At 39.0% G+C, this 13,755-nt stretch overlaps 2 protein-coding genes across 11 annotated transcripts in view; one reads left to right on the top strand and one right to left on the bottom strand.

Moving 5' to 3' along the window:
- The window catches only part of ACE2 (angiotensin converting enzyme 2), a 69,311-nt gene extending 63,645 nt beyond the window's left edge, over positions 1-5,666 (top strand). For all 3 annotated transcript variants that reach the window (XM_069100640.1, XM_069100639.1, XM_069100641.1), the window contains one exon: positions 4,077-5,666. In XM_069100640.1, coding sequence (XP_068956741.1) covers positions 4,077-4,197 — 121 coding nt within the window. In that variant the 3' untranslated portion in view covers positions 4,198-5,666. The remainder of the gene's footprint in view (positions 1-4,076) is intronic.
- Positions 5,667-7,402: 1,736 nt separating this feature from the next.
- The window catches only part of BMX (BMX non-receptor tyrosine kinase), an 85,986-nt gene continuing 79,633 nt past the window's right edge, over positions 7,403-13,755 (bottom strand). For all 8 annotated transcript variants that reach the window (XM_069100653.1, XM_069100651.1, XM_069100654.1 and 5 more), the window contains 2 exons: positions 12,550-12,707; positions 7,403-8,630 (listed from right to left, as the gene is read on the bottom strand). In XM_069100653.1, coding sequence (XP_068956754.1) covers positions 8,556-8,630; positions 12,550-12,707 — 233 coding nt within the window. In that variant the 3' untranslated portion in view covers positions 7,403-8,555. The remainder of the gene's footprint in view (positions 8,631-12,549; positions 12,708-13,755) is intronic.

Raw genomic sequence — 13,755 nt, 5'->3', positions numbered from 1 at the left:
GGATATCACTTTTTTAAATAAACCTATTTTCATATTAGTCATGTTATAAAGAAGATTTAGAATGAAGGGGAGAAACCACAAGAAAGGAAAAAAAGAGAGAGACCAGATAGTTGCTTTGATCTGCATACAGACTCCATAATTCTTTCTCTGGATGTATATTGCATTTTCCATCATGAGTTTTTTGGACTTGTCATAGATCCTTGCTGAGAAGAGCTAAGTCTATCAAAGTTAGTCATTGCATGATGTGACTGTTACTGTGTACAGAGTTGTCTTGTTTCTGTTCCTCTTCTCTATTCCCATTTTATAGATAAGTATCAGTTCATATAAGTCTTTCCAGATTTTTCTGAAGTTCACCTACTCATCATTTCTCATAGCACAAGAGTATTCCATTCCATTCATATACTGCAACTTGTTTAGTCATTCCCCAATCAATGGGTATCTTCTCAGTTTCCAAATATTGGCCACAACAAAAAGAGATGCTATAAATATTTCTGTACACATGGGTCCTTTTGTCCATTTTTATGATCTCTTGGGGATAAAGCCCTAGAAGTGGCATTGCTGGGTCAAAGAGTATGCACATTTTTTTTAGCCCTTTGGGCATAGTTCCAAATTGCTCTCCAGAATGGTTGAAACGGTTCACAATTCCACCAACAATTCATTAATGTTCCTATTTTCCCACATCTTCAGCGTTTGTAATTTTCCTCTTCTGTCATGTTAGCCAATCTGATAGGTGAAATATCATACCTAAAAGTTGTTTTGCGTTGCATTTCTCTAATCAATAGAGATTTAGAGCATTTTTTCATATGACTATTGATAACTTTAATTTCTTCCCCTGAAAACTGCCTGTTCACATCCTTTAACCATGTATCCATCGGGGAATGACTTGTAGTCTTATACATTTGATTCAGTTCTCCATTTATTTTAGAAATGAGGCCTTTATCAGAGAAATTGTAAAAATTCTTTCCTAATCTTCTGCTTCCCTCCTAATCTTGGGTGCCTTGGCTTTGTTTGTGCAAACCTTTCAATTTAATGGAATCAAAATGATCATTTTGCATTTCATAGTATTCTGTATCTCTTGTTTGGTGACAAATTCTTCTGTTCTCCATAAATCTGACAGGTAAACTATTTTTTGCTCTACCAGTTTGCTTATAATATCAGCCTTTATATCAAAATCATTACCTCTTTTGACTTTATTTTGATATATGGTGTAAGATATTGGTCTATGCCCTATTTCTGCCATACTCTTTTCCCATTTTCCCAGCAGTTTTTATCAAATAGTGAATTCTCATCCCAGAAACTGGAGTCTTTGGGTTTATCAAGCACTAGATTACTAGAGTCATTGACTGCTGTGTCTTGTGTACCTCACTTATTCCACTGATCCACCTCTCTAATTCTTAGCCAGTACCCAATAGTTTTGATGATTATTGGTTTATAATACAATTTAAGATCCGGTATGGCGAGGCCAACTTCCCTAGCATCTCTTTTCATTAATTCTCTTGATCTTCTGGACCTTTTGTTTTTCCAGATGAATTTTGTTATTATTTTTTCTAGCTCTATAAAATAATTTTTGTTGGTTTGATTGGTATGTCGATGAATAAGTAAATTAATTTAGGTAGAACTGGAATAATACTAATTTTATTAGCTGTATGACCACTTATAGAAATAATATAAGTTTTCTAAACCTCAGTTTCCCCCACCTGCAAAGTGAAAAACAGGATCATGGATTGAGAGATGGAAAGAACCTCAGCTCATGTAGTCCAAGCTTCTCCTTTTACAGATGAGAAATCTGAATTCTAGAGAATTAAAGTGATTTTCCCAAGGTCACACTAGCAATAAATGGTAGTGGCAGGATTCGAACCTAGCTCCCTTGATTTCAGAGATAGTGTTCTTTGCACTGACCATGCTGTGTCCTTAATGCATATTACCTACCTCTCAGGGTTATTGTGAAGACAGACTAAGGCATTGTCTTTGAAAGTCTATCTCAAGCAATTCTGTGACGAAGTGGGGAAAAAAGCATTTCATTTGGATTCAAAGTTGTTCTTTAGTTGTTTCAGATGTATTCTACTTTTTGTGATCCCATTTGGGGTTTTCTTGGCAAAAAGACTGGAGTGCTTTGTAATTTCCTTCTCCAGCTCATTTTACAGGTGACAAAATTGAGGCAAACAGGGTGAAGTGACTTGCCCAGGGTCACACATCTAGGCAGCATCTGAGGCCAGATTTGAACTCAGGAAGATGAATCCTCCTGACTCTAGATCTAGTACTCTATCCACTGTGCCACTTAGCTGACCTTGGACTCAGAAGACCAGAATTCAAATTCTGACTCTACCACTTAATAATACATAATAATGTCTAGCATTTGCATAGAACTTTACAAATACTATCTTCATTTGATCCTCACAACTCTGGAAGGTAGGTGCTATTATCCCTATTTTATAGATGAGAAAACTTATGTAGATAGATTAAATGGCTTTCTCATGTCATCTAGCAAATGTGTGGAGCTGAATTTGAACTCAGGTCTTCCTACTTCTAGGGCCAACACTCTATACATTGCCCTATCCTGTCTAGGAAAGCCTACTGACTCCCTGAAATGTTATTTAATTGTTTTTCAGTTGGGTCCATCTCCTTATGACCCCACTTAGAATTTTATTGGCAAAGATACTGGCATAGTTTGCCACTTCCTTCTCCAGTTCATTTTACAGATGAGGAAATGGAGGCAAACATGGTTAAGGGACTTGCCCAGGGTCACACAGCTAGAAAGTGTCTGAGGGAAGATTTCAACTCAAGTCCTCCTTACTCCAGGGAGTCCTCTCACTGTGTCCCCTGCACCACCTAGCTGTCCCATGATTCCTTAAAATACTATTTGTTTTGTTAAATGCATAAAATAAAATGCATGGGATTATTGAGGAAAATAATTACATTAAAATACAATTATCAAAATATTTTAGAAAGTTAATGGACCCCAAGTTGAGAACCTCAGATCTAGATTATGTGATAGAATGTAAACATTTGTAGATTGCAATTTAAAAAAATTTTTTATTGCAAAAATTAAATTTTTTAATTATTGCATCCCTACTGTCTAGTACTTAAGTGAATATATGAAAGATTGTGATTTACCTTACATAGATTAAGGTTTCATGGATATTTATTTGTGTTTCTACTTTATTAGTGGGCTATAGGAAAGCTAGCATGGTATAGTAGATAGAAAGCCAGCATAGAAGCTAGGGAGATGTGGTTTCTAATTTTGTCTCTGACCTAAACTGGCTCTGTGTCTTTGAGCAATTTATGTAATCTCTCCATGATCCAACTGAATCCCTGAGATTATAAATTGTAGAAATAGTGTCAGCATATATCGGTAGAGGGAATTTTTCCACCTGGGAATTCTCTGTTATCAGTGGTTCTCCAACTTTTTGGTTTCAGGACCTGTTTACACTCCTAAAAATTGTTGAGTATTCTAAAGAGCTTTTGTTTACATGGATCATATCTATTGATGTTTACCACATTAGAAATTTATCTGATAAAATTTTAAATATCTATTAATTCATTAAAATAATAAATGCATTATATATTTACATAAATATGTATTTTTATGAAAGTCACTAAAATAGTGAGAAGAGTGGCATTGTTTTTACTAATTTTTGTAAATCTCTTTAATGATCCACCTCAATGAAAGATATTTGGATTTTCATATCTGCTTCTGCATTCAGTCTGTTGAAATACATTAGTTTAACTGAAGTATATGAAGAAAATCTTGCCTCACATAGATGTGTAGTTGGAAAAAGAAGAGGGTCTGTAATAAGCAAATAATGTCTTAGTTTTAAGACATTACTATTATGTATTAAGTAGTATGTATTGCTGTTATTATTAAATACTATTATGTAGTAATGTTAACACAAAACTATCGTAAGATAGCTTTGATGTCACAGACCCCTTGAAAGGGTCTTGAGGACCCCCAGAGGTCCAAATGGTTCCACTTTGGGAACCACTGATCTATTTCAATGAAATCATGGGCCCAAGGCCTATCCCTTCTGGTCTGTGTAGAGTTCCTATTTACTAATGTTATCTTCTTTTTTATATAGCAGGCAAAACAAAGGAGAAACAAAGCAAGTAGAGAATCCCTATGCTGAAGAAGTGCACTCCATTGGGGGACAACATAATCCAGGTTTCCAAAGCACTGACGATGTCCAAACTTCATTTTAGAAAATCTTTTTTATTTTCTTCCTCATTTCATTTCCTGTAAATATTAACATCCTCTAGTGAACACAGGTGAGACTCCTGTAAATGCCCGTGAATACCCCAAATACAACTCCGATCAGGAACTGCTTCCACTCCAACAAAACATACAGGACCAAATCTATTGTGTTTCTGCTATTTACTGCCGTCTCAGAACTACACATCTCTTCTGATTCCCCAAAAAGAAAAAAAATGAAGAAACAATGGCTTCTTTGGGGCAATGAGGCTGTTCAAGTAAAAGAAAAATATCTGAATATATCAAGTTACTGTATTATTTGAGGTGGGAAAAGAGATTTTGCAACAGCAAATGGAGACACTGATCTGTTGCTTGTAATGATGGTGTCCTTAGCAGACGGTTGGTCCACTAGCAGGTGGAAGCCACAGAACAAAGGACAGCACGAGTTACATCTTCAGACCACTCTAAGAATTATAGCAGCTGGCCCCGATGGACGTCCAAGGCTTGGGGCACGATGCTAAAGGACAGAGGGGAGGAGGTTGGAAGGCATCAGAATTGAGGTTAATAGGGTGAGAGGCAGCAGGGTTAATAAGCATTTGTTGAATGCTTACCATGTGCCAGGCTCTGTGCTAAGAGCTAAGGATTCAAGGAAAAGCAAAGGTCCCTGATGTCAAGGAGCTCACATTCTAAAGGGGGAGACAACATGCAAAATAATTATGTACATATAGAATATATACATTTATATAGAGATGGTAATCTCAGAGAGAAGGCACTCGGGAGTCAAGGGGAGAGGAGAGAGAGACGAGGAAAGGTCTCTTACAAAAGGTGGGATTTCACCTGAGTCTCAAAGGAAGCCAGAGAATCTTGGAGGAAGAAGGGAGAAACCAGTGAAGCCAGAGTATCTGAGTTTAAGTTGTGATTCTGTTCATATCTTGTGTGACTTCACCTTACTGGGTCTCAGTTTCTCATCACTGAAATGAGGGGATTGTATGAGATTATTTCTAATGTTCCTTATTGTTTGAAATCCTAGCCTCCACAGGTAGCTACTTTCCTATCATGACAATTTTCCAGTTTTTTGAGTCTGATAATTGGTATTATGATAAGGATTCTCAGAACCTTCTAGAACTTGCTCTGTGAGTCCACAAGTGCAGGACTAATTCTGTAGTTCCCTTTATTATTCTCTTATTGTATCAATGAGGGGCACTCGTAGGTCATAAGCCTCTCAAAGACAAGAACAATGTTCTTCCCCAGCCGGAGAGCCAAGCACAAGAATGAGCATATTTGTTGATTTAACCTGACGCAGCTCCCTTGACCCTCTCTCTTATAATCACAGGATTTCCATTCCCAAAGACCAAGCTATGAGCCAACTATTGAAGTTTCCTGGTGAGGATGGTAGGGGTTAAAGACTTCCCTTACAAAAATGAGATGTACAATTATGTTATCGAATATTAATAATAAAACAATAACTAAAACAGAGAAAGGTGACTTTTGTCTTCAGTAGCGTGTTTCTATGTGTGATCCCACCATCAGTGGTGAGCATGAACCTCAGAAATCGTAGTCAAAGAGTAAAAATAGTGCATAGTGTTTTCTCAGCTCTAAGGCCTACTTCATCTTGCATCAGTTCATATTAGTCTTTCTACCCTTTTCTGTATGTATTATATTTGTCACTGCTTACAACACAACAATGTTCCATCCCATCCGTGTACCAACATTTGCTTAGCCATTCCCCAAGTGCATCTACCCTATTCCTAGCCCTTCCCTACCGTAAAAAAGGTTGATAGAAATGTTTCAGTGTCTGTGGGGACTTTTATTTCTTATCAGTGACCTCTAAGAAAACTTCTTAAATGGAAGAATTGTTGTGAGCCCATTTTCAGTGAGATCTGGTGATCCAGGCAAGGTTGGATGCTGAGTTTTCAGCAAAACAGAAAAGAATGCCAGACTGGAATTAGAAAGCCCGAGTTTGATTCTTAGCTATGACACTTTCTAGTCGTGACCCTAACTAAGCAAGCTGATTCCTTATACCTCAGTTTTTTTAGTTTTTTGCACAGGTAAAATGGAAAGAATAATTTTTGCATTACCTATCACAGAAAATGGTTGGGAAGAAAATAGCTTCTAAATGTTAAAGCACAATAGAAATGAGATATTATTATTATGTCATTGTGGTTTTACATTAAAAAAAAACTGATAAAAAATCTTTAAGCCAAAATAGTCAAAGTGAGTTTATGTAGATAAATTGATGAAATTCACTCTTCCCTATGGGAGGAAGGCTCCACCTGGCTTCCAGGACAGTAAGACATTTCCCCAAGGGCCACCCTGGACTTTTCTAAGAAAAGAAGGGGATGTGAGTGGCTTGGTGCATTTGAAAATCTTATTCAGTGGTTTGACAAATTTGGAATTGATTTTTGGTGTCGCCATTGCTTTTTCATTTACTTAATAGAACCGCTTCTGGCTCCAGGGGGCAAGGACTCTCCTCTTCTCTCTCTAAAGGGGCTTCTTAACTCTAGACTTATGCATGTAGATAGGATTCAACTCTGAGGAGTCTGACCCCCGCAGAGAAGGATTGGATCCTTTTCTTTGAATTCTCTGGATCTTTATTCCCTCACCTTGAGGAAGGTACGTGGCTCCCTGTTTGACCTGTAGTCAGGAAGACCTGGGTTCAAATGCGACCTCAGAAACTTAACTTAGCTCTCTGTAACCCTGTTTCATAATCTCTAGGCTACCTCTGCTACCAAAATTTGCGACTCCTGTAAAGTCTCAGAGAGACGGAGACAAGGGAAAAGCAACTTGTCGTATGATATGTAATGAATAGAGCTTATTTTTTTTTCCTCCAAAGTCAAATTTTCCATTTGACCCATGGATGTTTAGGGAAAACCAGGTAAGACTAAGTCTCTTGCTTAAATATCACAGTCTTTCTATAGTGTCATCAAAGACTATAATGAGAGGACGAACTGTTACAAATTGACTTTATAGAAAATGCGCTTCAAATGCCGCCTTTCTGAGATTTGATTCTTATTGAACTAAGAAAATGTCATCAATGACCACACTTTCCTGTGAAAGAGAAATTAGGTTTATCAAATGAGGGAGGATCAATGGGCAGAAGTCACAGAGGAGAGTTTTGGCTTAACATCGAGGATTTTTTATTGTTGAAGCTGTCCAACAATGAAATGAGATGGCTTCAGTCAATCAGCAAGAATTTATTTAACACTTACTATACACTGGGGATATGAGACAAAAACTAATCAGTTCCTGCCCTCGAGGAGCTTATATTCTATTTAGAGGGATATCATATGCACTTAAGCTTTTATACATATGCAAAAGACAAAACAAACCTTTGTTGGGGGGATATTAGGGGAGGAAACACTAGTAGCTCAGGGGAATCTCCACAACTGAGTAGTCTTAGTACTTTATTTTTATACCCTGAGTAGAAAAATTTGTGGTTGTAATATGACTTTCAGTCAAATATTATGCCTGTTGGTTTGGACCATAGAATATGTAATGAAAGACCACCACAACGTGGTGGCAGGGGCATCCTTGCTGCAGAAATAATACCTGGTGGGGTGGCTAGGTGGTGCAGTGAATAGAGCACTGGCCCTGGAGTCAGGAGGACCTGAGTTCAAATCCAGCCTCAGACACTTAACACTTACTAGCCATGTGACCTTGGAAGAGTCACTTAACCCCAACTGCCTGGCCCTCCCCCCTCCAAAAAGCAAAAAATAATAATAATAATACATGGTGGGGATAAAAGACTCTTTTGAAGTCTGAGTTAACAAACCTAACATATAATCTGGCAGCATAACAAAATTACCATAATCGCTATGATGGCTCTTTTTTTGAAGCTTTCAAGGAGGAAACACTAGATTTCTAGTTAGATGGCCTGGCTCAGATACTTACACTGATGTGACCTCAGAAAGATGACTTCAGGAGGGGCCTGGGTTATTGATCTCTCTAAGGGCCCTTTCAATTCTAAGTCTAATGATGATAGTCTAAGAAAAAGAATAAGAATCTAGTCTGATAAGATAAGCCTCAATAAATTAATCATTCTTAAATCCTGTTTAACTGATAAAAATAGTAAAGGGTGACCATTCTTTAACAGAAACAGACACAAAATGTAATTCTATTTTTGTCAAGGGAGTATTGTTCTCTTGGGAGGAATATCAGCAAATGTTAGATGACAAAAAAAAGCTCTGGAAACTTTCCTTCCTTGCCTTGTTCACCCCTCCAGATTACAAAGGACAGACAATAAATGACATAACACTGAGTAGAAGCATGTAAACTACAGAGAGCTCAGTCCTTTCTATTTCCCCTAAAAAGAATGAGGATATTTGCCAAAATTAATGTCCATTCTGTGTATTTCTCCCATTTTCTTTTTTCAAGGCTTGTCATCTTCTCGGAGTATATCAATGGAAGATAGGAGTTGATGAAATGTGGGACGTTTTTCTGGAAGCTAAAGGAAAAGAAAAGTCATTATTTGGGGTGATTGATCCATCAAATTATCAGCAAAAGTAAGTATATACCCATTCTATAGGTAGGTGTTATTATCTTTTGGGAGACTTTGCTGAAACATGCCAGGTTTTATTAGAGCAGGTGTGAAAATAAGTTTGTGCCTCCCAATTTGGGGGCTCTCCATTCGCACTCCTACACTATCACATGCCCAGAGACTGTTACTGATCCCTTTTAGAGGAGATGGCTCTAGCTCTTGCCTCTCTTCTCTGCCTTTCTCCCTGTTTCCTCTCTGCCTACTGTCATCCTTAGACAATTCAGCACTAGGAGTCTGAAATTCCGATCCTCCTCTCTTGTCTTCTCTCACTGTGCCCTTTGGGGTACCTGTTCTATGATAAACAATCTCTCTTCTTTTCATGTTTTTTTTTCTCTACTTATACTCATCGGAACACATTTTCTCTAGGAGATAACATTCCTTATCACCCTTTCTAGTGCTAATTTCTCCCCTTTTATGTCCCACCCCACACATGGGTCCAAAAGGAGGCCTTAGAATAAGCTTGTTCCCCACTGCCCCTCTAAGACACTCCTCCTGCTACCATTGTTCATCAGCCTTTCCATCCATCTATACCCCGTGTGGATCCTTGTCATCTGTCATTTACTGACTCTGCTTCCTTAATTCAGTACCAGCCTCATGGTCTTCCTCTCTACCCTGGACCTTGCCGTGACTCTTGGTAACTGATAATCACTCTGATGCCACTTTAAACACACTGTCATTCCAGTTGCTCAATGCCTGTGACCACCATCTTCATTCTGTCCGAGCCATTCAGAGATGGTCACTCAAAGCAATTCTACCTCTATGATCTTGAATTCTACAATTCCCCTGTCCAGTCATGTCTCTCCCTCTGCCTCACTCTTCCTATCTGTATTCTTTGTCTAGTCCACTCCATTCATCCCCGTTTCCCCACTCTGGCCTCACTTTTCTCAGGACTAATTCTATAGATAACCTGTTTAACTGAGCTCTCTCCTCCTCTCTTAAATCTTATTTTCTTGTTCTTCCTGCCAATCCTTACTCCTGGGTCCCCTCAGCGTCCTGCCAGTAACTCCTGAGCTACCAAGCACCGCTGGGGTGAAGTCACACCTTGTGCCCAGTGAGTCCACCCTAAGTGATTGCCCCCATGCCTGGAGCTCTCTCCCTCCTCATCTTTGCCTCTTAGTTTCCCTTGCTTCTTTCAAGTCTCAGCTAAAAAGAAAAAAAATCCCTGTCTTCTACAAGAAACCTTAAGTTTCCCCTTAATGCTGTTGTCTTCCCTGTCTTGATTATTTTCAATTTATCCTGTATTTATCTTGTATGCATATAGTTGTTTGTATGTTGTAGTTCTCATTTGTTGTCTCTCTCCATTAGACTGTGAGTTCCTTGAGAGCAGGGGCTGTTTTTTACCTTCTTTGTAGAACATGCAAGGCGCTTAATAAATGTCTGTTGTGGGGCAGCTAGGTGGTGCTGTGAATAGAGCACCAGCCTCTAGTCAGGAGGACCTGAGTTCAAAAGCGGTCTCAGACACTTAACACTAGCTGTGTGACTTTGGGCAGGTCACTTAACCCCAATTGTCCTGCCTTCCCCTCACCAAAAAATAAAAATAAATGCCAGTTGACTAACACTACTCATTAATACACATTAATCATTTTATTATTCACTGATTTACCAGCTATCACACTTAGAGTTACAAACTTCCTCTTTCCTCAGTCTTCCAGCACCAATCTCTCTCTGTGTCTCTGTTTCTGTCTCTCTGTAGCTTTCTGTCTCTGTCTCTCTCTCTCTCTAGCTCTCTTTCTGTGTGTATGTGTGCGAGCACTGTCTCTGTCTTTCTTTCTCTCTCTCCCTTGCTTTACTGCAATATTGAAGGCTATACATCCTCTGCTCCCTTAACTACCTTCTTTCATACCTCAAATCCAATTCACATGCAACTCAAGACATCACCAGATTACACATGCTGTATACGGCATGAACAGAATATTCACTGAATATTCAGAATATAAACTCCGGTTCTTTGATTTCAAATCCAGACCTTTATCCACTGGACCATATGTCCTTAAATCTTAAGACCTGGATTACTGTAATAGCCTCAAATGATGGTCTCCCTGTCTAGTGCCTCTCCCATGCTCTGATCCACCCTACATTCAGATGTCAAACTGATCTTTCATCATGGGGCATTCTCGAATTTTAAAGTCCTCCAAAAACTTGTACAAACTTGCTTTCTAACCTTGTCTCCCACTTACACCCTAGCAAAGACCTTTTCCTTCAACACTGGTTCACTCCGCTAACCCTGTGTATGCTATGCTCTTTGCAGCCTTTGAACTTTTGCTGATACTCCCCTCCCTTTTGGAATGTCTTTCTATCCATCTCTGCCTACCCATAATGCAAATTTATGAATAAATGGATAAATGAATATCCAGCTAGGTGGTACAGTGGATGCCAGGCCTGGAGTCGGGAAGATTTAAGTTCAAATCTGACCCAGATGCTTTACTATCTGTATGGTCCTGGGCAAGTCACTTCACCCTGTTTGCCTCAGTTTCCTCATCAGCAAAATGAGCTGGAGAAAGAAGGAGCAAACCACTCCAGTATCTCTGACAAGAAAACCTCAAATGGGGTCACAAAGAGCAGTATACAACTGAAATGACTGAACAACAAAAAATGAATGGGAAGCTTTGTCTGCCACTCCCTTGCACTCACCACCCCATAAGTGCATTCATCTGCATACTAGTAGTTAAGCTTATCTGTTCTTATAATTATTTGATATTGTTGTCAAATTTTTTAATTTTCTGCGAGTATGGCTGTTCTTTTCTAAATGTTATTGGCTTTCATAAATTCCATGAGGGAATTTATATATATAGGGAAGACACCATGACAATGTTCTACGTCCCCTTGTTTGGTTGGTACAGAATCAAATATTGTCACATCATTACTTCTTTTTGATGTTGCTCAACATAAAAAGTTTCTGAGAACGAAAGTGAATAGAGGGCTGGCCTTGGAGTTAGGGAGGACCTAGGTGGGTCCAAATATCACTTTTGATACAAAATGGTTGTATGACCTTGGGTAAGTAAACATTGAACCTTTCAGTGCTATGACCAAGCCCATTAATCTTTCAATAATCGAAACCTATACAGTGGAATAAAACTCAAATAGAAAAGGGGCCACTAATCTGTGCTGCATACTGGCATAGTGTTAAAATGTCATGTTATCTATGTTTCATTGTATGTTTGTTTATTTTGCTAACTATTTCCCCATTAATTTTTAATCTGGGTGGGGGCTCTCTGGAGGGTCCATGTTTGACACCTCTCACTTAACACAACTCCCTAGGACTCCGCATTGCAGAAAAGGTACCAACGTGAATTGGTGGAGGGAATTCCCTTGTCTGAGAGTTTCCTACACCAACAAAATCACAGGTTCAGTGCCTATCCCTTCCTCTCTCTCAACTCAAATATTCAAACCAATCTGTGATTTCATTGACGTGGGCCTTCTGCTCAGTGATACCCTCATGTGCTCCCCTGCTGCTTCCTCTGTGTACAAGGGACTTCTTGACATTCTCTTGGTGACCAATGGACAATGGACAGGCTGCCTTCCCATCATGATGATGACAGCTTGCTATACCAATCATGTGAATCCACTGCACACACTGGACAGAATGCCAAACTTGGATTCAGAAAAAACTGAGTTCAAATCCTTTCTCATGTATTTTACTTAGTTGTAGGACCCTGGGCAAGTCATTTAATATATATCAGGCTTAGTTTCTTCATCTGTAAAATGGAGAGAATAATAGTTCCTAATGCACAGCATTACTGGAAGGATCAAATAAGACAACATAAGTAAAATGCTTGGTCAACCTTGAAGTGCTACATAAATGCTATACATTGTCATTATAGCTTGCCTCATGCCAGCAGCTGTACATTATTTGGTAGATGTTGTCTGAAGCTAGCTGTGGCCGAAATAGCCGATAACCTTGGGAGACCTTTGTCACCACCTCTCTATTATCATAGAGTTCGTAAGGTTGTTTTCCCAAACTGAACACCTCCCACATCAGGATTCCTACAAAGAATCAAGAGAAAACATATGGTTAAAAACACACAAAAAAACAGAAAGTGCCAGAGGACGGAGGATTTGTCCAACAAACTTCCAGTATAAATAAGTGAACACAATAGATGAGAGAGAAACCAAAATGCTATCTATTAGGCATTGCCTCTAAGGCAGAGCAGTTCAGAGAAAGAGTATTCTCATATACTTAGGGCCAGAAGGGAACTTAGAGGTCATCAAGTCCAATTCTTTTTTTCCATTTTTCAAATGTTTATTAACTTCTGATTTACATCATTCATTTCTGCCAGATTTTGAGTTCCAAATTTTCTCCCCATTTTTCCCCTACCCACCACCCAGAATAGCAGTCCCACAGGATATCGCCTCCTCCAATCTGCTCTCTCCCATATCTTCTCCCATACCCCCTTAGACTTTTCCAGTAGGGCATGGTGGATCTCTATGCCCCAGTGTCTGTATATCTTCTTTCCCAATTACATGTAAGATAGTATTAATAATAGTATATATGTATATATAATTCTAAACACTTGATTTTAAAACTTTGAATTCCAGATTCATTCCCGTCCTCCCTTGTCACCCACCCTTACTGGGAAATAAGAAGTTCAGTATAGATTGTACATGTGTTGCTAATGCAAAATACTAACATAGTAGATATATTGTAAAAGACTGACTATATTTCCCTCCCTCCTATCCCACCACCCACTTGTTCTATTCTCCATTTTGATCCTGTCTCTTTTCAAAAGTGGATGCTTCCAACTTCCCTCCCCCCCAGCCTGCCTTCCCTTCCATCATTCCCCCTCTCATCCCCTTCCCCCTACTCTCCTGTAGGGTGAAATACCCTATTTAGTGTGTATTTCATTCCCTCCCCAAGCTAAATTCAGTGAGAATAAGGTTGACCCATTCCCTTTTGCATTCCTTTTCTTCCCCTCCATTGTAACGCTTTTCCCTTGCCTCTTCTTTATGAGATAGTTTACCCCATTCTGTCTCTCTCCATCTCCTCTCATTATATTCCTCTCTCACCTCTTTAATTTCCCTTTTAAAGTATGAT

The sequence above is a fragment of the Petaurus breviceps genome, unplaced genomic scaffold, assembly GCF_028583685.1.
Source record: "Petaurus breviceps papuanus isolate PSGF00001 unplaced genomic scaffold, PetGlider_PUasm1.0 419, whole genome shotgun sequence".
In the NCBI taxonomy this organism is placed as follows: domain Eukaryota; kingdom Metazoa; phylum Chordata; class Mammalia; order Diprotodontia; family Petauridae; genus Petaurus; species Petaurus breviceps.
This window is presented reverse-complemented; position numbering and strand designations above follow the sequence as displayed.